We start from the raw sequence: 23,401 nt of genomic DNA, 5'->3' as shown, positions 1-23,401 counted from the left end.
TACTTTCAACATTCTCACCTCCACTACAAACACACAATGTAGTCTTTCAAATCAAATTTTCAGTACCTTTAGGAAAAAAAGACAGCAACAGCTAAAGCAATAGAAATTTTTTCCAATGGTACTGCTCAAATAGATCATCTTTAATAAACATATCCTGTAACAGAATTTCTAAAATTTAACTGTTTACAAAACACTCTGCTGTTGCAAATTCATGAACTATCATTAGTTAATGTGGGGACAATGGCTTTTGTTACAACACACCCATGCACAAGACTGAATATCAAGTTCCAGATAAATCAGAAGACTGCTCACAGCATTATCAATCTGTGACATCTATTGGAGAACTGAACAATCCAGTCTCATTCAACTTTTGAATTAGCCATAGAACAACACAGCACAGAAATAGGCTCTTTGGCCCATCGAGTCCATGTCAAACCATTAATCTGCCTAGCCCCATCGACCTGCACCCAGACCATAGTCCTCCATACCCCTCCCATCCATGTAACTATCCAAATTCTTCTTAAACGTTGCAATCAAACCCACATTCATCTCTTGTGCTAGCAGTTCATTTCATAAGACCATGAGATAATAGGAGCAAAATTAGGCTATCTGGCCCATCAAGTCTCCTCAATCATTTCATCATGGCTGATCCAATTTTCCTCTCAGCCTCAATCTGCTGCCTTCTCCCTGTATTTCTTCATGTCCTGATCAATCAAGAATCTATCAACCTCTGCTTTAAATATACATAAAGGTTTGGCCTCCACAACTGCCTGTGGAAATGAGTTCCACAGATTCACCACTCTCTGGCTAAAGAAATTCTTCCTCATCTCCGTTCTAAAAGGACAACCCTTTATTCTGAGGCTGTGTCCTTTGGTCTTAGACGCTTTCACCATAAGTAACATCCTCTCCACATCTACTCTATCAAGGAGTTGCACCATTCAATGGGTTTCAAAGAAGTCACCTCTCATTCTTCAGAATTCCAGTGAATACAGGCCCAGAGCCATCAGACACTCTTCATATGACAAGCCATCCAATGCGGGAATCATTTTTGTAAACCTCCTCTGCACTGTCTCAAGTTTCAGCATATCCTTTCTTATGGGTTCAAATCTGCTCACAATACTCCAAGCGAGGGCACGTTAGTGTTTTATAAAGATTCAACATTACCTCCTTGCTTTTACATTCTAGTCCTCTTGAACTGAATGCTAACATTGCACTTGCCTTCCTCACCACAGACTGCAAATTAACCTTTAGGGAATCCTGCACAAGGACTCCCAAGTCCCTTTGCACCTCAGTTTTTTGCATTTTCTCTCCATTTAGAAAATAGTCAACGCTTTCATTTCTTTTATCAAAGAGCGTGACTATACACTTCCCAATACTGTATTCCATCTGCCATGTCTTTGCCCATTTCCGAATCAGTCCAAGTCCTTCTGTAGCTACTCTACTTCCTGAAAATTACCTGCACGTCCAGCTATCTTCATATCATCTGCAAACTTTGCAAAAAAGCCATCAATTCCATAATCCAAATGATTGACATCTAAAGTAAAAAGAATTGGTCCCAACACAATCCCCTATGGAACACCACTAGTCACCAGTAGCCAACTGAAAAAGGCTCCCTGTATTCCCACTCTTTGCCTCCTGCCAATTGGCCACTGCTTTATCCATCCCAGAATTTTTCCTGTAATACTATGGACACCTTGTGAAAGGCCTTCTGAAAATCCCAAGTACACACCATTAACCAATACTCCTTTGCCTATCCTGCTTGTTACTACTTCAAAAAATTCCAACGGATTTGTCAGGCAAGATTTCCCCTTTAAATGGCCTATTTTATCATGTGCCAAGTACCCTGAGACTTCATCCTTAATGATTGACTCCAACCTCTTCCCAACCACTAAGGTCAGACTAACTGGACTATTATTTCCTTTCTTCTGCCTCTCTCCCTTCTTGAAGAGTGGAGATACATTTGCAATTTTCCATTTTTCCAGAACCATTCCAGTATCTAGTCATTCTTTAAACACCATTACTAATGCCTCTATGATCTCTTCAGCCGCTTCTTTCAGAACTCTGGGGTGGACACCATCTGGTCCAGGTGATTTATCTACCTTCAGACCTTTCAGTTTCCTAAGAAACTTCTCTCTAGTTATGGTAACTTCACACACTTCGTGCCCCCTGATAACTGGAACTTCCAACATACTGCTCGTAGAATACGTACACAACGCTGGAAAAACTCAGCAGGTCAGGCAGCATCCGTGAGAAAAGAGTAGCCAATGATTCGGGCTGAGACCCTTCATCAGGAATACTGCTCGTGTCTTCCACAATGAAGACTGATGCAAAGTACTTATTCAGTTATCTGTTATTTCGTTATCCCCCATTACTAGCTCTCCAGCATTGTTTTCCAGTGGTCCAGTATCCACTCTCACTTCTCTTTTACACCTTATGTATCTGAAGAAACTTCTGTTATCCTCCTTAATATTACTGGCTAGCTTACTTTCGTATTCCACCTTTACCTTCTAAATGACTTTTTTTTTTAGTTATAACTATATAAGACATCAATTAGACAGCACTTAAGAGTACTGTGTTCAGTTCTGGTCACTTCATTACAGGATGGATGTGGATAATCTAGAGAGAGTGCACAGGAGATTTACAAGGATGTTGCCTGGACTGGAGAAGTATGCCTTATGAGAACAGATTGAGTGAACTTGGCCTTTTTTCCTTGGAGCAACGGAGGATGAGAGGTGACCTGTTAGAGGTTTATAAGATGATGAGAGGCATTGATCGTGTGGGTAGTCAGAGGCTCTTTCCCAGGGCTGAAATGGCTAACACAAGGGGGCACAGTTTTAAGGTGCTTGGAAGTAGGTACAAGGGGAAGTCAGAGGTAAGTTTTACCACACAGAGAGTGGTGGGTGTGTGGAATTCACTGCCAGCGAAAGTGGTAGAGGTGGATACAATAATCTTTTAAGAGTCTCTTAGAAAGGTACATGGAACTTAGAAAAATAGAAGGCTACGCAGTAGGGAAATTCTGGATAGCTTCTAGAGTAGGTTACATGGTCAGCACAGCATTGCGGGCTGAAGGGCCTGTAACGTGCTGTGTTCCAACAAAGCAAAAATTAGCAGGAAGATAGAGGATTGGGAAGCTTTAAAAACCTACAGAGATCAACTAAAAGAATCATTAGGAGGGAATAGATGAAATAAGAAAACAAGATAAAACAATCTCAATGTGGATAGCAAAAAGGAGATGAAAGTGGAAATTGGACCACTAAAAAAAAGAGGCCGGAGAAATAATAACGGGGGACAAAGAGATAGCAGATGAACTAAATGAGTACTTTTCATCAGCCTTCACTGTGGAAGACACATCAGTGTGCCAGATGTGGAAGGGTGTGAGAGAAGAGAAGTGAGTGCAGTTATTATTACAATGGAGAAGGTTCTCAAAAAGCTGAAAGACCTAAAGGTACATAAGTCACCTGGCCAGATGAACTGCTCCCTAGGGTTAGCGGTAGAGATTGTGGTGGCATTAATAATGATTTTTCAAGAATCATTGGACCCTTGCATGGTTACGGGGGATTGGAAAATTGCAAATGTCACTCCACTCCTTAAGAAAGGAGGGAGGCAGCAGAAAGGAAATTATAGACCAGTTAGCCTGACCTCAGTGGTTGGAAAGATGTTGGAGTCAATTGTTAGAGGGCTATGGATAACCCCAAGTAATTTCTCAGGAGAGGACATGTTCGGCACAGCTTTGTGGGCCAAAGGGCCAGTATTGTGCTGAGGGCTTTCTATGTTTCTATGTTAAGAATGAGGTTATGGAGTACTTGGTGACACAGTACAAGATAGGATAAAGGCAGCATGATTTCCTTAAGGGAAAATTTAGCCTGATGAACCTGTTAGAATTCTTCGATGACATTACACATAGGACACATAAAGGGGATGCAGTGAATACTTGGATTTTCAGAAGGCCTTTGACAAGGTGTCACACGAGGCTGCTTACCAAGTCAAGAGCCCATGGTATTACAGGAAATTTACTGGCACGGTTAGAGCATTGGCTCTTTGGTAGGAGGCAGTGACTGGGAATAAAAGGATCCTTTTCTGATTTGCTACCAGTGACTAGTGGTGTTCCACAGGGGCCTGTGTTGGGACCACTTCATGCTGTACATCAATAATTTAGATGATGATCAACAATGGCTTTGTTGCCAAATCTGCAGGTGATATGAGGATTGATGAAGGGTCAAGGTAGTGTTGAGGAAACAAAAAGGCTGCAGAAGGACTTTGACAGATTAGGAGAATAGGCAAGGAAGTGGCGAATGAAATATAATGTTGGAAAATGTACAATCATGCACCTTAGTAGAAGAAATAAATGTTCAGACTATCTTCTAAACAGGTAGAAAATCCAAAATCTGAGATGCAAAGGGATTTGGGAGTCTTAGTGCCGAACACTCTAAGCTTAACTTGTAGGTTGAGTCGTTGGTGAGGAAGGCAAATGCAATGTTAGCATTTATCCCTAACCTTAATGCCAGTGAGTGGGGCTGAGGAGGGAAAAAAGGATCAGCCATGATTGAATGGCAGATCAGACTTGATGGGCCAAATGACCTAATTATGCTATTAAGTCTTATGGTCTTTATCAATTCAAATGAACAAGCGGCTGATAAAATTCTTTTGCTGTAAAGATTGTATCTCTAGTGTCAAATGTTTTTTACGACATGGAGGTAATGGCAAAAGTTCAAACAAATTGGTCTTTCCTAGACACCTGAAAATAGGGTTAGCAGGAGCTTCTTTACAAAAACCTCTGGAGAGATGGAAAAGTGCACTGTTCATATGGGGAATTCCAGCTAGGGTAGAAGGGTGGGTTGGCAAGTTTGCAGGCGACACAAAGGTTGGTGGTGTTGTGGATAGTGTTGAGGATTGTCGAAGATTACAGAGAGATTGCAGGAAAGGGCTGAGAAGTGGCAGATGGAGTTCAACCTGGAATAGTGTGAGCTGGTATACTTTGGAAGGACAAACTCCAAGGCAGAGTACAAAGTAAATGGCAGGATACTTGGCAGTGTGGAGGAGCAGAGGGATCTGGGGTTACATATCCATAGATCCCTGAAATTTGCCTCACAAGTAGATAGAGTAGTTAAGAAAGCTTATGGGGTGTTAGCTTTCACAAGTCGAGGGATAGAGATTAAGAGTTGCAAGGTAATTAATGATGCAGCTCTATAAAACTCTGGTTAGGTCACACTTGGAGTACTGCATCCAGTCCTGGTCACCTCACTATAGGAAGGATGTGGAAGCATTGGAAAGGGTACAGAGGAGATATACCAGGATTCTGCCTGGTTTAGAGAATATGCATTATGATCAGAGATTAAGGGAGCTCGGGTTTTACTCTTTGGAGAGGAGGAGGAGGAGGATGAGAGGAGACATGATAGAGGTATACAAGATATTAAGAGGAATAGACAGAGTGGACAGCCAGCGCCTCTTTCCCAGGGCACCACTGCTCAATGCAGGAAGACATGGCTTTAAGGTAAAGGGTGGGAAGTTCAAGGGGGATATTAGAGAAGTTTTTTCACTCAGAGAGTGGTTGGTGCGTGGAATGCACTGCCCCAGTCAGTGGTGGAGGCAGACACACTAGTGAAATTTAAGAGACTACTAGACAGGTATATGGAGGAATTTAAGGTGGGGGGGGGGGGGTGGGTTATATAAGAGGCAGGGTTTAAGGGTCAGCACACCATTGTGGGCCGAAGGGCCTGTACTGTGCTGTACTGTTCTATATTCTAAACCCCAAAGAGAATGCAATTGGAGTGGTGTTCATACATTTTCCCTGTATTTGCGTGGATGTTCCCCACGTGCTTCAGTTTATTCGTACACTTCAACATTAATAGACTACTGTAAATTGCTCCTAATGTAGGTTGGATGGCTAGAGAACCAGGGGAAATGATGGGAGAATGGAACCTCTATATGAGCTGGCATATGACTCAATAGGCCAAATGGCCTCCTCCGTTGTCAAACATCACCAGTCTATTAAAGGCACCAAGTTATACCTTTTTTGAAATAACAATTTGAAGAGATTTAAGAACATATTCCATAACATATTCTATATATACAGCTGAAAGAAAAACAGAACCCAGTTTCATACAAATCAGAAATCTTAAAATTTAAATTATAGATAGTTTGGGGTATTTGGAGGCACATGATAAAATAGGCTGTAGTCAGCATGGTTTCCTCAAAGGAAAATCTTACCTGACAAATCTGTTAGAATTCTTTGAAGAAATAACAAGCAGGATAGACAAAAGGAGTGTACTTGGATTTTCTGAAGGACTTTGACAAGGTGCCACGCGAGGCTACTTAACAAGCTACTAGCCCATGGTATTACAGGAAAGATTCTAGCATTGATAATGCAGTGACTGATCGGCAGAAGGCAAAGAGTGGCAATAAATGGAGCCTTTTCTGGTTGGCTGCCAGTGACTAGTGGTGCTCATGGGAGTCTGTGCTGGGACCGATTTGATTTACGTTGTTATACACGATTTGGATTATGGAATTGATAGCTTTGTTGCAAAGTTTGCAGATGGTAGGAAGATAACTGGAGGGGCAGGTAGTTTTGAGGCTACAGAAAGACCCAGACAGATTAGGAGAATGGACAAAGAAGTGGCAGATGAAATAAAGGGTCAGGAGGTGTATGGTCAAGCAATGAAAGGGTTGACCATTTTCTAAATGGAGAAAAAATACAAAACTCTGAAGTGCAAAGGGTCTTGGGAGTCCTTATGCAAAATTCCCTAAAGGTTAATTTGCAGGTTGAGTCTGTAGTGAGGAATGCAAATGCACTGGTGAGGCCTCGTTTGGAGTAGTGTCAGCAGTTTTGGGGCTCTCATCTCAGAAAGGTTGTGCTGAATCTGTTGAGGGTTCAAAGGAGGTTCACGAAAATGATTCCAGGATTGAACAGCTTGTCATATGAAGAGTGTTTGATGGCCTGTACCTGTATTCACTAGAATTCAGAAGATTGAGGAGTGACTTAATTGAAATCTATCGAATGGCGAAAGGCCTTGATTGAGTGGATATGGAGAGCATGTTTTCTACGGTGGGAATGTCTAAGACTCGAGGACACAGCTTCGGAATAGAGGGACGTCCTTATAGAATGGAGGTGAGGAGAATTTCTTTAGCTAGTGAACAATGAATCTGTGGAATTCTTTGTCACCAGTTGCTGTGGAGGCAGAGGTTGATGGGTTCTTGATCAGGGCATGAAGGGTTACAGAGGTGCGGTGGGAGAGTAGGCAGGAGATTGGGGTTGAGATAGAAATGGATCAGCCACGATAAAATGGTAGGACAGACTCGATGGGCCAAATGGCCTAATTCTGTATCAATATTCACCATCTATAACCACAGATTATGGAATCATCATAAGAAAATTTACTCACCTCAAACTGCACATAGCACCTGTTAAATTATTTGAATTAATTGCATGATAAGAATGATATATTTTTGTACTTGTATTAATTTCAAATGTTTGCACCCATCTTACACAAAAAGATTTCAGGCAATTACAAACATCACCCAATGCCACACAGGGAGCTGTCCCTCTTCTTCAAATGCCACCTTAAAGAACTCTACAAGTGGTTTGCATCCAATTTCATACATCTGCACCTTGAAGAGTCTATGCAGGTTATTCTTTCTCCTGCATTTATTATCCTGAGGCATAGTTCCTCTGAAATGCTATCCACCACACATTACCCAGTTACTTCCTTTTTCTCCCCCAAAGCTATGACAAACCCCGCTTCCACCAAAATAATTTGCCTAAGCAACCATGACTCTGAATGGTCGAGCAGGTTGCTCTATACATCACAACATTCTTGGGGTGTAGGAAGGAACCATTTCACCATATCCTTCATGGCTTTCTACCAAAGCAATTCACTAATGCATCACCTTCCTCTATCCATCTTGTATAACCATGGAACCTTACGTTCACCACATTTATCCAGAGGCTGCAGGGGAACCTGCCTCTCTCATCTGCATTCCACAGGTTGTGAAATAGTTACTCTTTGTCAGCATTACTTCTCTTCCATTACATTTTATAAATGCGACCCTGAGCCTCAAGTCTTCCACCAATAGGAAAAGCCTCCCACACATTGTGTACTTTACTAAATCTCCACTCAGTCTCTCCAAAGAAAACAGTCCCAAGCTCTCCAAACTATCCTTCAAAACTGGAAAAAAAGATTCTGCAGATGCTAGAAATCCAGACCAACACACAAAATGCTGGATGAACTCAGCAGGTCGGGCAGCATCTGCGGAGAGGTATAAACTCTTGATGTTTTGAGATGAAATCTAAATTCAGGAATTGGAAGGAAGGGGGAAGCCCTTGTGAAGGGGAAAGACCCCTTTCACAACGATGTCTTTCAACCCAGTAAACAAACCCGTAAATGTCCCCGGACTACTATTGCACCTATTTACATTCACAGATACTTGCTTACAATTGTCCAGGATATGTCAGATTACTCCAAGTTTTCTTTCTTCAAATTAAAATTTAAACCATTATACCCCTAAATACCCTGAGAATATAATTAGGTTCACTGGTCTACAACAACCTAGATTTTGGACTTTCTTTTAAAAGAAGCATGGTATCTATGTTTAAAAAAATAGGAATACATTAAATTGCCATTTGCATTCTCATCTATAAATCTTTAAACAAAGTAAAAGACATGAACTATACAAATATTTAAAGATCACCTCAAATGAGACAAATAACAACACTTTCTAATGTGACATTTCTTTTCCAGACAAGATAGTCAGTCAGTGCACTTATCAAATCAAAATGTCTTTTATAGCCATATCAATATACATCTTCACAACAATGAGGTGGTAATTCCACTTCAGGGACAGTAATGATTTAACCATAATCAGTGTGGTAACAACTCACCCCAAATGGAGGATACGCAGCAGGCGGCACAGACGGTGGTGGCAACACAGGTGAAGATGGAGGGAACAGCCCTAGGGCTTTCAGGTTCAGACCCGGGATCAAATGCGCTTGAAGCTAGAGAATAATATTAACTGCATAACTATTGTGACAAATACAAGGTTGTTTAATGACTCTAATTATACCAATACTATTTTACTGTACACGTCAATAACTATTATACACAATTAAAAATGTCCCACAGCTTTAAGATTATATTATCCTGTTGCTCTCTATTTGCATTACTAAATTATATATAGGTAATTTACAGGTTTTATGTATTGCAATGTGCTGCTACCGCAAAACAACCAATTTCATGGCATTCAGATCCAGTGTTTGGTCCATGTCGATAAATAGCCACAAATTCAGCGAATGAGTTGATAAACCTTGTAAGAATTACAGTTGAAAACCTCTTGGAAGGAACCCAACAAACACTGAATGCTGCTTGTCCTTGACAAATTCATCTCTGGCCTTCAGCGTGTAAATCTCAGATAGGTTTCAGAATGCTGGCAGACCAGGGTAGAGTCATCTAGAAGCACAGCACAGAAACAGGCCATTCAGCCCATCTAGTCCATGTCAAAACAATTGAAACTGCCTAATCCCATCAACCTGCACCGGGACCATAGCTCCCCAATATCCTTACTACTCATGTACCTATCCAAACTTCTCTTAAACCTTGAAATCAAGCTCACGTGCATATGTGCTGGCAGCTCAATTCACACTCTGACGATCCACTGAGTGAAGAAGCTTCCCCTCAAACTTCTCACTCTTCACCCTTAACCCATGACCTCTGGTTGTAGCCCCATCCAACCTCAGTGGAAAAAGCCTGGTCGCATTTACCCTATCTATACTCCTCATAATTTTGTATACTTCTATCAAATCTCCCCTCAATCTACTGCGTTCTAAAGAATACAGTTTTTATCTTTCATTATAACTCAGGTCTTCAGACTCAGCAACATTCTTGTAAATTTTCTCTGTACCATTTCAACCTTGTTTACATCTTTCCTGTAGGTAGGTGACCAAAACTGCACACAATACTCCAAATTAGTCCTCAACAACATCTTATAGAATTTCAACATAACATCCTATCTTCTGTACTTAATACATTGATCTATGAACACCAACGTGCCAAAAACTTCCTTTATGACACTATCTAGCTGTGATGCCACTTCTACAGTAATGTACCTGTATTCCCAGATCTCTTTGTTCTACCACACTCCTCAGTGCCCTACGGCTCACTGTCTAAGACCTACCCTAGTTGGCCCTAGCAAAACGCAATCTTGGTGTCATCCGCAACTTTGCTGATCCAGTTAACCACATTATCATCCAGATCATTGATATACAGTTGCAAGAAAAATTTGGGAACCCCTTGCAATTACCTGGCTTTCTGCATTAATTATGCATAAAATGTGGTCTGATTTTCAGCTAAGTCACAATAACAGACAAATCTAATCTGCCAAAACTAATAATACACAAACAATTGTGCTTTTCATGTCTTTATTGAACACATTGTTTACTCATTCATAATCCAGGCTGAAAAAAGTATGCACACACTTGTGTTTAATAACCAGTTAGAACCTCCTTTAGCAGCAATAATCTCCTACAAACATTTCTTACAGCTGCTGATCACACTTGCACAATAACAAGGAGATATTGTAGACCATTCCTTTATACAAAACTGTTTCAGTTCATCAATATTTTTGGGATACTTTGCATGAACAGCCCTCTTCAGGTCATGCCACAGCATTTCAATTGGGCTAAGGTTTGGACTCTGGCTTGGCCATTCCAAAATACAAATTTTCTTCTTTTTAAATCATTCTGGTACTGACTTACTCATGCTTTTCTGATCATTGTCTTGTTGCATTATCCAACTTCTATTAAGCTTCAGGTGATGGACTGTTACTTGACATTCTCCTGTAAAGTGTCTTGATATAATTTTGAGCCATTGTTCTCTCAGTGACTGCAAGCTGTCCAGGCCCTGCTGCTTCTTCCACCATGCTTCACATGTTGGAATGAGGTTTTGGTGTTGGTGTGTAGTGCCCTTTTTCCTCCAAACATAGGAATGTGCATTTCTGTCACAAAGTTCAATTTTTGTGTCACCTGTCCACAGAAGATCGTCCCAGAAGCATGTGGGGCATCCAGGTGGTCTTTTGCAAACTTGAGACATGCAGCAGTATTTTTTTTTTCCCAGAGATCAGTGGTTTCCTCTGTGGTGTCCTTCCACGATCACTATTCTTGTTCAGTGTTTTTTTTATAGTGGACACATGAACAGAGACTTTAGCAAGTTCTAGAGATTTCTGTAAGACCTCTGCTGTTACCCTTGGTTCTTTTTCACCTCTTTCAGCATTGCACACTGTGCTCTCAGTATGATCTTTGCAGGACACCTACTCTTAAGGAAAGTAGCAACAGTACTGAATTTCCTCCATTTCTAGACAATTTCTCTTACTATGACTGATGAACACTCAGGGCTTTAGAATTGCTTTTGTAGCCTTTTGCAGTTTCATGCATTTCTACAATGCTTCTTCTTCTAAGGTCCTCTGCACACTGTTTTGATCGTGGCATGGTGCACTTAAACAGATCTTTCTTGAGAACAGCAGGCTCTATCAGTAACCTGTGTGTATTTTTTTTTTAAAACAGAGCAGGGCACCTCTACAACCCACACCTCCAATCTCATCTCACATCTGACTCCAAATAGCTTTTGTAGAAGGCAATACCCCAGAGGTTCACATACTTTTTAAAATCTTGACTGTGGTTGCTTAAGTGGTGTACTCAGTGTTGACAAGACATAGTACAATTGTTTGTGTGTTATTAGTTTTGGCAGATTGCGTTTGTCTGTTATTGTGACTTTCTGACCACATTTTATGAGTATTTAGTGCAGAACACCAGGTAATTGCTAAGAGTTCAAAGTTTTTCTTGCAACTGTAGATGACAATCAACGAAGGACCCAGCACCTATCACTGCAGCACACTAGAGCCTCCAGTCAAGAGGCAACCCTCTATTACCACTCTGGCTTCTTCCACAAAGCCAATGTCTACTCCAATTTACTATATCATCCTGAATGCCAAGTGACAGAAACTTCTTGACCAACCTGCCATGGGGGACCTTGTCAAGTGTCCATGTAGACACCATCCACTGCCTTGTCTTCAGCCACTTTCATGGTGACTTCCTTGAAAAACTCTACAAGATTGGTTAGACGTGACCTACTACAAAGTCATGCTGATTATCCTTAATCAAGTCCATTTGTATCCAAATACTTAGATATCTAGTTCCTTAGAATACCCTACAAAAACTTTCCCTCAACTGATGTCAGACTCACAGGCCTATAATTTCCTGGTTTCTGTCTTAAAGAGTGGAACAACATTGGCTAATCTCCAATCGTCTGGTATCTCTCTAGTCACTAAGGCCCTTGGGATTTATCCATCCTGATTTGCCTCAAAGTGGCAAACACCCCTTCCTCTGTAATCTGCACATGGTTCATGTGCAGTTGATGCCACTTTGCTTCGTTTCTATAGACTCTGTATCCATCTCCTGAGGAAATACAGATTCAAGAAATGCGTTTAAGATCTCCCCCATCTCTTTTGGCTCCACACATGGATTACCATTCTGATCTTTTAGAGGACCAAGTTAGTCCCTTGCAATCCTTTTGCTATTAACATACCTGTAGAATCTCTAGGACTCTCCCTCACCGCGTCTGCTAGAGAAACTTGCCTTCTTTTGGCCTTCCTCATTGCTTTCTTAAGTGTTCTCTTGCATTTCCTGTACTCCATAAGCACCACATTTGTTTCTTGCCCATACCTGGTATACACCTCCTTTCTTTATCTTAACAAGGGCCACAATAACTCTTGAAAACCAAGGTTCCCTACACTTGTTACCTCTTTATCTTCTATTCTGACAGGCACATACAAGCTTTGTACTCTCTAAATTTCACCTTTGAAGGCTTCCCACTTTCCAAGTAAATCTTTGCCAGAAAATAGCACATCACAATCCACATTTGCCAGATCATCTCTGATAACATCAAAAATTAGGGTATATCAGTGGGTTGCTGGACATCCTGTGCTCTTTCCACCCATAACCTGCTCTATAAATCATGGACTTTGTTTTTCTCAAGATGGAGTTTACAATCAATGCCTTGTCTTGAGTTCAATTGCCACAGATTTCCTAGTCATGCTCTGAGCTGGCCTGGTATTAACTTGCAGAATGCAAAAAGTCTCTTCACAGATCATTATTTTGGAGGAGTTTCAAAGGTACATTTAATGTCAGAGAAATCTACACAATGTAACATCCTGAAAGGTTTCTTCTTTGCAACCATCCAGAAAAACAGAGGAGTGCCCCAATGAATGAATGAATGAATGACAGTTAACTGTTAGAACCCCAAAGCTCCCCCCAAGCTCCCTCCTCCCATGCATAAGCATCAGAGTTCAGATGCCACTGACATTTTTGTGGGACCCTTGAGATAATTGATAATGATTTTATTGTGGCGGCATTCCTGTACCTCCCATTGTTTGGTAATGGAGACAAGAGTCATTAGTACCAGCCATGGGCTAGTATTACATATATCCATGTGTTACACACCCATGTTGGCTCTAGCAGAGGGGTTGTCGGGGAAGCAACGTACAAACAGGTCCGCCCTCAGTGTTTTGTGTTGTTTGTGATGGGAGTATGACAAGGCAGACACAGGCAGTCCCATTTGCAGCCTATTTACAGAAGTGACCCAGAGAAACTAAATCCAAGACAGTAATCCAAAAGTCAAAATCCAAATACGAAAACACAGGTCAGAGCACGAAGACTACAAGTTTGTTAATACGGAACCCTAATGCTATTCTTTAACTACCAATTCGCCCCAGCAGCTCTCTCTCCCCTTCCCCCACCCCTGGCTGCCAGCTTCTTTAAATTGCACTTTTGGATTCCAGACTGAAGCAGTCCTGACAAGGGAGCAGGTCCAGTTGCGCTCTAAATGGAGATTGACAATGGCTTGGCACACTAAATCAAGGAAAGCTGGGTGGAGAGAGGGAGAAAGAACAGAAACAAAATCACAGGTGCACACAGGCACGCAGAGCGCATGCACTTAACGTCTTATATTCCATCATGGGATTAGGAATATTGTGGTGAGGCAACACACCAGTTTTATGCTTTAAGGACTGCTTGAAAATTAATCTGTTAGAATTAATTTTCCTACTATTTTCACTATTATTACGGGCAAGGACGTGGCAAATGGAAAAGTGTCGGGAACTACGGTTATCCATTTTGGTAGAAGGAACAAAAGAGTAGACTTTTCTAAAAGGGCAGAAAATTTAAAAATCCATGGGTCAAAGGGTCTTGGGAGTCCTTGTGCAGGATTCTTGATTGGACATGGCATCAATGGTTATGGGAAGAAGGCCAGGAACTGGGGTTGAGGAAGAGATAGAAAAAAGGATCAGCCATGATTGAATGGCGGAGCAGACTCAATGGGCCAGATGGCCTAATTTTGCTGCTATGTCTTTGGTCTTATTCCCTAAAGATTGATCTGGAAGTTGAGTTGGTGATGAAGGCGGCAAATGAAATGTTACACTCATTTTGTGAGGAATAGAATATATAAGCAAGGATGTAATGCTGAGACTTTATACAGTGGTGCTAGAAAGATTGTGAACCTTTTAGAATTTACTCTGTTTCTGCATAAATATGACCTAAATTGTGATGAGAGCTTCACACGTCCTAAAATTAGACAAAGAACTCAATTAAACAAATAACAAAAAAATATACTTTTTCATTTTTTGAGAAAAATGATTCAATATGACATGTATTTGCTGGAAAAAAAGTATGTGAACCTTTGCTTTTAGTAACTGTTGTGACCCCTTTGTACAGCAATAACTTCAACCAAACACTTCCAGTAACTGTTGATCAGTCCTGCATGCCAGCTTGGAGGAATTTTAGGCCATTCCTCCTTACAAAACCGCTTCAACTTTGGGATGTTGGTGGACTTCACTGCATGAACTGCTTGCTTCAGCTCCTTCATCAACATTTCTATAGGATTACGATCAGGACTTTGACTCGGCCATTCCAAAATATCTTCTGCTTTAACCATTCCTTGGTAGACTGATGTGTGTTTAGATTTGTTGTCTTGCTGATGACCCACTTTCTCTTGAGCTTCAGTTCACAAATGGATATGCTGACATTCTCCTGCAGAATTTGCTGGTACAATTCAGAATTCATAGTTCCATCAATGATAGCAAGCTGTCCTGGTCCTGAGGCAGCAAAGCAGGCCCAAACCATGATACTGTCACCATCATGTTTCACAGATGGATGAGGTTCTTATGTGCTGGTATGCAAAGTTTGCTTTTTGCCAAACATAATGCTTCTCACTTAAGCCAAAAAGTTCTATTTTGGACTCATCCATACACAGAACATTTTTCTAATTGTCTCCTGGTTTATCCATGTGGTCTTCAGCAAACTTTAGAAAAGCAGCAAAGTACTTCTTGGAGAATAATGGCTTTCTCCTTGCAATCCTGCCATGTATACCATTGTTGTTCAGTTTTGCCTGATGGTAGACTCATGAATACAGACATGAGCCAATGCAAGAGAGGCCTGTAGCTCCTTAGTTGCTACCATGGGGTTCTTTGTGACTTCCTGGAATATTACATGCCTTGCTTTTGGGGTGTTTTTTTTGGTCGATCACTCCTGGGGAGAGTAACAATGGTGTTGAATTTCCTCCATTTGTACACCATCTGCCGGACTCTGAACTGGTGGAGCCCGAACTCTTTAGAAATGGGTTTGTATCCCTTTCCAGCCTGGTGAGCATTAACAAGGCATGACTGTGCAGGGGCGTGGACATCAGTGAGTTAGACTGGCAGGAAGAGTTTAAAAGGAGGACAGCTTTACAGAACAGATGACAAGATAAGCCTATAAGGAGAGGCTGTACTTGATCTGGCATTGGGAAATGAACCTGATCAGGTGTCGGGTCTCTCAGTGGGAGAGCATTTTGGAGATAGTGATCACAATTCTATCCCCTTTACCATAGCACTGGAGAGGGATAGGAACAGACAAGTTAGGAAAGCGTTTAATTAGAGTAAGGGGAAATATGGAGCTATCAGGCAGGATCTTCAAAGCATAAATTGGGAAATGATGTTATCAGGGAAATGTACAGCAGAAATGTGGTAAATATTCAGAGGATATTTGCCAGGCGTTCTGCATAGGTATGTTCCAATGAGACAGGGAAAGGTTGGTAGGGTACAGGAACCATGGTGTTAAAAGGCTGTTGAAAATCCAGTCAAGATGAAAAGAAAAGGTTACGAATGGTTCAAAAAGCTAGGTATTGATAGAGATCTAGAAAATCATAAGGCTAGCAGGAAGGAGCTTAAGAATGAAATTAGGAGAGCCAGAAGGGGCCGTGAGAAGGCCTTGGCGGGCAGGATTAAGGAAAACCCCAAGGCATTCTACAAGTATGTGAAGAGCAAGAGAATAAGACATGAGAGAATAGGATCAATCAAATGTGACAGTGAAAAATGTGTATGGAACCAGAGGAGATAGCAGAGGTACTTAATGAATACTTTGCTTCAGTATTCACTATGGAAAAGGATCTTGGTGATTGTAGGGATGACTTACAGCCGACTGAAAAGCTTGAGCATATAGACATTAATAAAAATGATGTGCTGGAGCTTTTGGAAGGCATCAAGATGGACAAGTCACCGGGACCAGACGAGATGTACCCCAAGCTACTGTGAGGTGAGGGAGGAGATTGCTGAGCCTCTGGCAATGATGTTTGCATCATCAATGGGGACGGGAGAGGTTCTGGAGAATCGGGAGGGTTGCAGATCTTGTTCCCTTATTCAAGGAGAGTAGGGATAGCCCAGGAAATTATACACCAGTGAGTCTTACTTCAGTGGTTGGTAAGTTGATGGAGAAGATCCTGAGTGGCAGGATTTATTAACATTTGGAGAAACATTTGGATAAATTTGGAAAAAACACATGTAATATTGGATCATTTTTCTTAAAAAAATAAATGAACAAGTATTATTTTGGTGTTCTTTATTTAATTGGGTTCTCTATATAGTTTCAGCACTTGCGTGAAAATGTGATCGCATTTTAAATCATATTCATACAGAAAGAGAAAATTCTAAAACTCAAACTTTCTAGCACCACTGCAAAGCACTGGTGAGGCCTCACTTGGAGCACTGAGAGGAATTTTGGGCCCCCTATCTATGACATGATGAACTGACATTGGAGAGGATTTGGAGGTGGTTGACAAGAATAATTCTGGGAATGAAATGGTTAATGTGAGGAACATTTGATGACTCTAGGCCTGTACTCATTGGAACCAATTGAATATTGAAAGACCTAGATAGAATGGATGCGGAGATGATGTTGCCTATAGTAGGCGAGTGTAGGACCACAGGGTACTGCCTCAAAATAGAGGAACATCCATTTAGTGCAGAGATCAGGAAAAATTTTAGACAGAGGGTGGTGAATCTGTGGAATCTGTTGCCACAGATGGCTCTGCAGGCCAAGTCATTGGGTATATTTAAGGCCGAGGTTGATATGGTCTTGCGGTCAAACAGGAACACAAGATTAACCAGGGCATCAAAGGTTATGAGAAGGCAAGGGAATGGAGTTGAGAGGAATAATAAATCAGCCAAGATGAAATGTCAATGCACACTCGATGGGCCAAATGGCTCAGAGTTCAAAGTATATTTATTATCAAAGTACATATGTCACCAAATACAACCGAGATTCTTTTCTTTGGGGCATACACAGTAAATTCAAGAAACACAATCAAATCAATGAAAGACCAAACCCAACAGGACAAACAACCAACGTGCAAAAGACACTAAACTGCGCAAATTCGAAAAAATATATAATAGCAGCAGTGAGAAGAGAGCATGTCCTGGATCGTAGAGTTCACTGATGATGGATATTGCTTTCCTGTAACAACACTCCGTGTAGATGTACTCAATGGTGGGGAGGGCTTCACTCATGATGAACTGCACTTTATCCACTACTTTTTATAGGATTTCCCATTCAAGGGCATTGGTGGGTTTCCATACCACGCTGTGATGCAGCCAGTCAATATTCTTGCTACCAAATCAATAGATACTTGTGTAAGTTTTAGATGTCATGCCAAATCTTAGCAAACTCTTAAGTAGAGGCCCTGTTATACTTTCTTCATATTTGCACTTATGTGCTGGGTCCATGACAGGTCCTCTGAAATGATAACAACCAGGAATTTAAATTTTCGGACCCTCACCACCTCTGATCCCCTGATGCAGACTGGCTCCTGGATTTTTGGTTTCTTCCTCCTTGGTCTTCCTGATGATGCACGAGAGGTTGTTGTTGTCACTCAGCCAGATTTCCAGTCCTCTTTCCTATACGCTCGTTTCTTCACCACCTTTGATTCAGCCAACAATGCTATCATTAGCAAATGTAAATATGGCATTAGAGTTGTGTTTCACCACACAGTCATATGTATAAAGCAAGTAGAGTCGGGTGCTAAGCACACAGTTTTGTGATGCACCTGTGTTGATGGAGATTGTGGAGAAGATGTTTTTGCCACCCAAAATGACTGGGGTTGGCAAGTGAGGAAACTGATGATCCAATTGCACAAGATGGTATTGAGGCCAAGGTCTTGAAGCTTATTGATTAGCTTTGCAGGGGGTGACAGTTTTGAATGCTGAACTGTCGTCGATAAAGAGCATCTTGATTATGCATCTTTGCTGTCCAGATTTCCCAGGGTTGAGTGAAGAGCCAGTGAAATGTCATCTGTTGTGATGATAGGCAAATTGGAATGGATCCAAGTTGCTTCTCAGACAGGAGTTGTTATATTTAATCACCAACCACTCAAAGCACTTCATCGCAGTGGATCTAAGTGTTACTGGGCGAAAGTCATCGAGGCAGGTTATCAATAAGTGCAAGATGTCCAAGAGTGATTTATTTTAATGTGGGTAGATGTTGCATAACAGTCACCATATCAGATAAACAGCGTCTGGTCAGAGTCAAACAGTAAGGCAAACCCTTTGAGCCCAAATGTCAACTTTCAAATATTTACCATTGTCCAGCAATCCTTAATTAGCTTCCATGTCTTCGCCTGATGGTACATGCACCAGGTTATTCTAACTGGAGGTCTGTGATTAGTGGTGTTCTGCAGAGATCTGTACTGAGACCTCTACTGTTTGTGATGTACATAAATGAACTGGATCAAAATGTAGATGGTGCTGTGGATAACGTAGAAGACTGGCAAAGAATACAGCAAGATATATCAGTGGCAGATAATGGCAGAAAAAAGGCAGATGGAATTTAAATCTGCCAAATGCAAAGTGTTGCACCTTGGAATCAAATGCAAATAAAAAGCACACTGTTAAATGACAAGACTCTTAGTGTTGATGGATAAAGTGATTTTGAGGTTGATTTCAGTGCTGTGGAGAGGCAGTTGAAGCACTCCCTGTTGGCTCAACAGGGCCTCAGCAAGAACAAATGGGGGCAAGTTCATTCCTTATTCTCTCAAGAGTTAAATAGGGGGTATATGTCTACGAAGCCAGTGTTCTGCTCTGGGTGTCAGATGTGGGATTTCCTGGAGACTACCAGACTCCCCAAAGGCCACATCTGTACCAGATGCATTGAGATACAACTCAATGAACTTCAACTTATTAGGGAAAATGAAGAGGTGATAGACAGGAGCTACAGGGAAGTAGTCACCCCAAGACTACAGGAGACGGGGGGGGGGGGGGGGGGGGGGGGGGGAAGAATGACAACCTTCCAGGGGAAGCAACAGTGGCCGTGCCTCTGGCACAGAATCTAGCCCGGTGGCTCAGAAGGGTAGGAAACTGAAGAGGATGGCAGCAATAATCTATAGTTAGAAAGACATATAGACAATTCTGTGGACGTGCTAAAGAAACACGGATGGTAGTTTGCCTTCCAAGTGCCAGGGTCTGTGATGTTTCTGAACGTGTCCACAATATCCTGAAAAGGGAAGGTGAGCAGCCAGAAGTCATGGTACATATTGGTACTAGTGACAAAGGTAGAAAAAGGGAGGACCACCTGAAAATAGAATACAAGGAAGCTGGTAGTCAGGACCTCAAAGTTAGTAATCTTGGGATTGTTGCCTGTGCCATGCAAAATGAGGATAGGAATAGAATGAAGTGGCAGATAAATGTGTGGCTGAAGAATTGGAGCAGGGGACAGGTTGCACTTGAACCTGAGGGGAACCAATATTCTTACAGGGAGATTTACTAGAGCTGTTGGGAGTGGTTTAAACTAAAAGACAGGGGGATGGGAACCAGTATGATAGAGCTGAGGATGAGCCAGCAGGTTTACAATTACATGGTGGATGAAATATGAATATAAGGACAAGCCAATGATTGGGTACAAATATAGACAGAGCAAAGAGTTAAATTGCACCACAGAGGCAAAATTCAAAGAGCAAAGAATGTAAGACTGAAAGTGCTGCGTTTAAATTTAATTTAAATGCGTGTAGCATTCAGAATAAGGTGGACAAACTCATGACGTAATTAGAGATTGGTCGGTATGACATTGTGGCCATCACTGAGTCATGGCTGAAAGAAAGCCAAAGTTGGGAGCTTAACATCAAAGGATATACTTGGTATCAAAAGGACAGGTGGGAAGACTAGGCAGTGGTGTGGCTCTGTTGGTAAGAGATGGAATTACATCTTTAGAAAGGGGTGACATAGGGTTGAATCTTTGTGAGTGGTGTTAAGAAACTGCAAGAGAGTTTAAAAAAAACATTATGGGAATCATATACATACTTCCAAATAGTAGCCAAGATGTGGGGTGGAGATTGCAAAGGGAGCTGGAAAAGAATGATATCACAATTGTAATGGGGGTCTTCAATATGGAAAGGGATTGAGAAAATCAGGTTGGTGTTGAATCACAAGAGAGGGAATTTATTGAATGCCTGTAAGATGGCTTTTTAGAGCAGCTTTTGCTTGAGCCTACTTGGGGAAAGACTATCTTTTTAGATCTTATTAGGGAGCTTAATGTAAAGGATTCTTTTGGAGGCAGTGATCATAATATGATTGAATTCATACTGCAATTTGAGAGGGAGAAGTGTAACTCACATGTATCAGAATCACAATGGAATGCTGAGAAGTGTGAGGTTCTACATTTTGGCAGGAATAATCCAAATAGAACATACAGGGTAAATGGTAGGGCATTGAGGAATGCAGTGGAACAGAGAGATCTAGGAATAACAGTGCATAGTTCCCTGAAGGTGGAGTCTCATGTAGATAGGGTGGTGAAGAAGGCTTTTGGAATGCTGGCCTTTATAAATCAGAGCATTGAGTACAGAAGTTGGGATGTAATGTTAAAATTGTACAAGGCATTGGTAAGGCCAAATTTGGAATATTGTGTACAGTTCTGGTCACCGAATTATAGGAAAGATATCAATAAATTAGAGAGAGTGCAGAGACGATTTACTAGGATGTTACCTGGGTTTCAGCACTTAAGTTACAGAGAAAGGTTGAACAAGTTAGGTCTCTATTCATTGGAGCGTAGAAGGTTGAGGGGGGATTTGATCGAGGTATTTAAAATGTTGAGAGGGATAGATAGAGTTGACGTGAATAGGCTGTTTCCATTGAGAGTAGGGGAGATTCAAACGAGAGGACATGATTTGAGAGTTAGGGGGCAAAAGTTTAAGGGAAACACGAGGGGGTATTTCTTTACTCAGAGAGTGATAGCTGTGTGGAATGAGCTTCCTGTAGAAGTAGTAGCGGCCAGTTCAGTTGTGTCATTTAAGGTAAAATTGGATAGGTATATGGACAGGAAAGGAGTGGAGGGTTATGGGCTGAGTGCGGGTAGGTGGGACTAGGTGAGATTAAGAGTTCGGCACGGACTAGGAGGGCCGGAATGGCCTGTTTCCGTGCTGTGATTGTTATATGGTTATATGGAATAAAGGGAGTTACAAAGGCATGAGAGGGGAGCTTGCCCAGGTGGATTGGAAGGGGATACTGGCACGGAAGGCAGCAGAGCAGAGACGACTGAAGTTTCTGGGAATAGTTCACAAGGCAATGGATCGATATGTCCCACAGATGGCAGGGATAGGCAACCATGACTGACAAGGGAAGTTAAGGAGTGCATAAAAGCCAAGGAAAGGGCATATAAGGTAGTAAAAGTAAGTGGGAAGTTGGATGATTGGGAAGCTTTTAAAATCCAACAAAAGACAACTAAAATAACTAAAAGATGAAATATGGGAGCAAAGTAGCCAGTAGCATAAAGCAGGACACTAAAAGTTTTTCAGCTATATAAAGAGTAAAGGGAATGAGAGTTGATATTGGACCACTGGAAAATGATGCTGGTGAGGTAGTAATGGGGGGGGGGTCAAGGAAAAGGCAGATGAACTTAACGGATACTTTGCATCAGGAAGACACTAGCAGTGTGCCAGAGGTTCGTGAGGGCCACTGCTATTACAAAGGAAAAGTGCTAGGCGAAACGAAAGGTCACCTGGATCAGATGGACTACATTCCAGGGTCCTGAGAGAGGTTGCTGAAGAGATTAACGGATGCATTGGTCATGATCTTTTAAGAATCACTTGATTCTGGCATGGTCCCAGAGGACTGGAAGATTGTAAACGTCACTTCACTCTTTAAGAAGGGTGGAATACAAAAGAGAGGAAACTCAATCTCAGTGGTTGGGAAAGTGTTGGAGTTGATTATTAAGGATGAGGTTTCAGGGCACTTGGAGACTAATGAAAAAATAAATCATAATCAGCATGGTTTCTGTAAAGTGAAATCTCATCTGATAAATTTGTTAAAGAGTTCTTTGAGGAAGTAACAAGCAGCAGGGTGGACAAAGGAGAGGCAGTGGATGTCACTTACTTAGAGTTTCAGAAGCATCTGATAAGGTGCCACATGTGAGGCTACTTAACATAAAATCCTATGTATGAAAGATACTGGCAAGGATAGAGGAATGGCCGACAGGCAGGTGGCAGTGAGTGGGATTAAATGAGACCTTTTCTGTTTGGCTGCTGGTGACTAGTGGTATTCCTCAGGGGTCAGTATTGGGACCGTTACTTTTCACATTGTTTGTCAATGATTTGGAAAATGGAATTGATGGCTTTGTGGCAAAGGTGCAGATGATACGAAGATAGGTGGAGGGGTAGGTAGTGCTGAGGAAGCAATGAAATTGCAGCATGACTTAGACAAATTGGAAAAAGGGGCAAAAAAGTAGCAGATGGAACAGTGTTGGGAAATGTATGATAATTTTAGTAAAGGAACAATAGTGCAGACTATTATCTAAACGGAGAAAATTCAAACATCAGAGGTGCAAAGGGACTTGGGAGTCCTTGGGTAAAGACTTCCAGAAATTGAGTCTATGGTAAAAAGGCAAATGCAATGCTGGCGTTTACTTCAAGGGGAATAGGATATAAAAGGAAGGAGATAATGCTGAGTCTTTATAAGATACTAGTCAAGTCACATTTGGAGTAACGGTTTTGGGCCTCATATCTCAGAAAGGATGTATTGACATTGGAGAGAGTCCAGAGAAGGTTCATGAGGATGGTTCCGGGAATAA

At 41.5% G+C, this 23,401-nt stretch overlaps 1 protein-coding gene across 1 annotated transcript in view; it reads right to left on the bottom strand.

Moving 5' to 3' along the window:
* igf2bp3 (insulin-like growth factor 2 mRNA binding protein 3) overlaps positions 1–23,401 on the bottom strand; it is a 178,033-nt gene that overhangs the window by 22,136 nt on the left and 132,496 nt on the right. The window contains exon 10 of the mRNA XM_073024617.1: positions 8,876–8,989. Within this exon, the coding sequence (XP_072880718.1) occupies positions 8,876–8,989 (114 nt within the window). The remainder of the gene's footprint in view (positions 1–8,875; positions 8,990–23,401) is intronic.

This window comes from Hemitrygon akajei, chromosome 20 (assembly GCF_048418815.1).
Source record: "Hemitrygon akajei chromosome 20, sHemAka1.3, whole genome shotgun sequence".
Taxonomy (NCBI): domain Eukaryota; kingdom Metazoa; phylum Chordata; class Chondrichthyes; order Myliobatiformes; family Dasyatidae; genus Hemitrygon; species Hemitrygon akajei.
The sequence above is the reverse complement of the archived record's forward strand: the minus strand, read 5'-3'. Positions and strand labels throughout refer to the sequence as shown.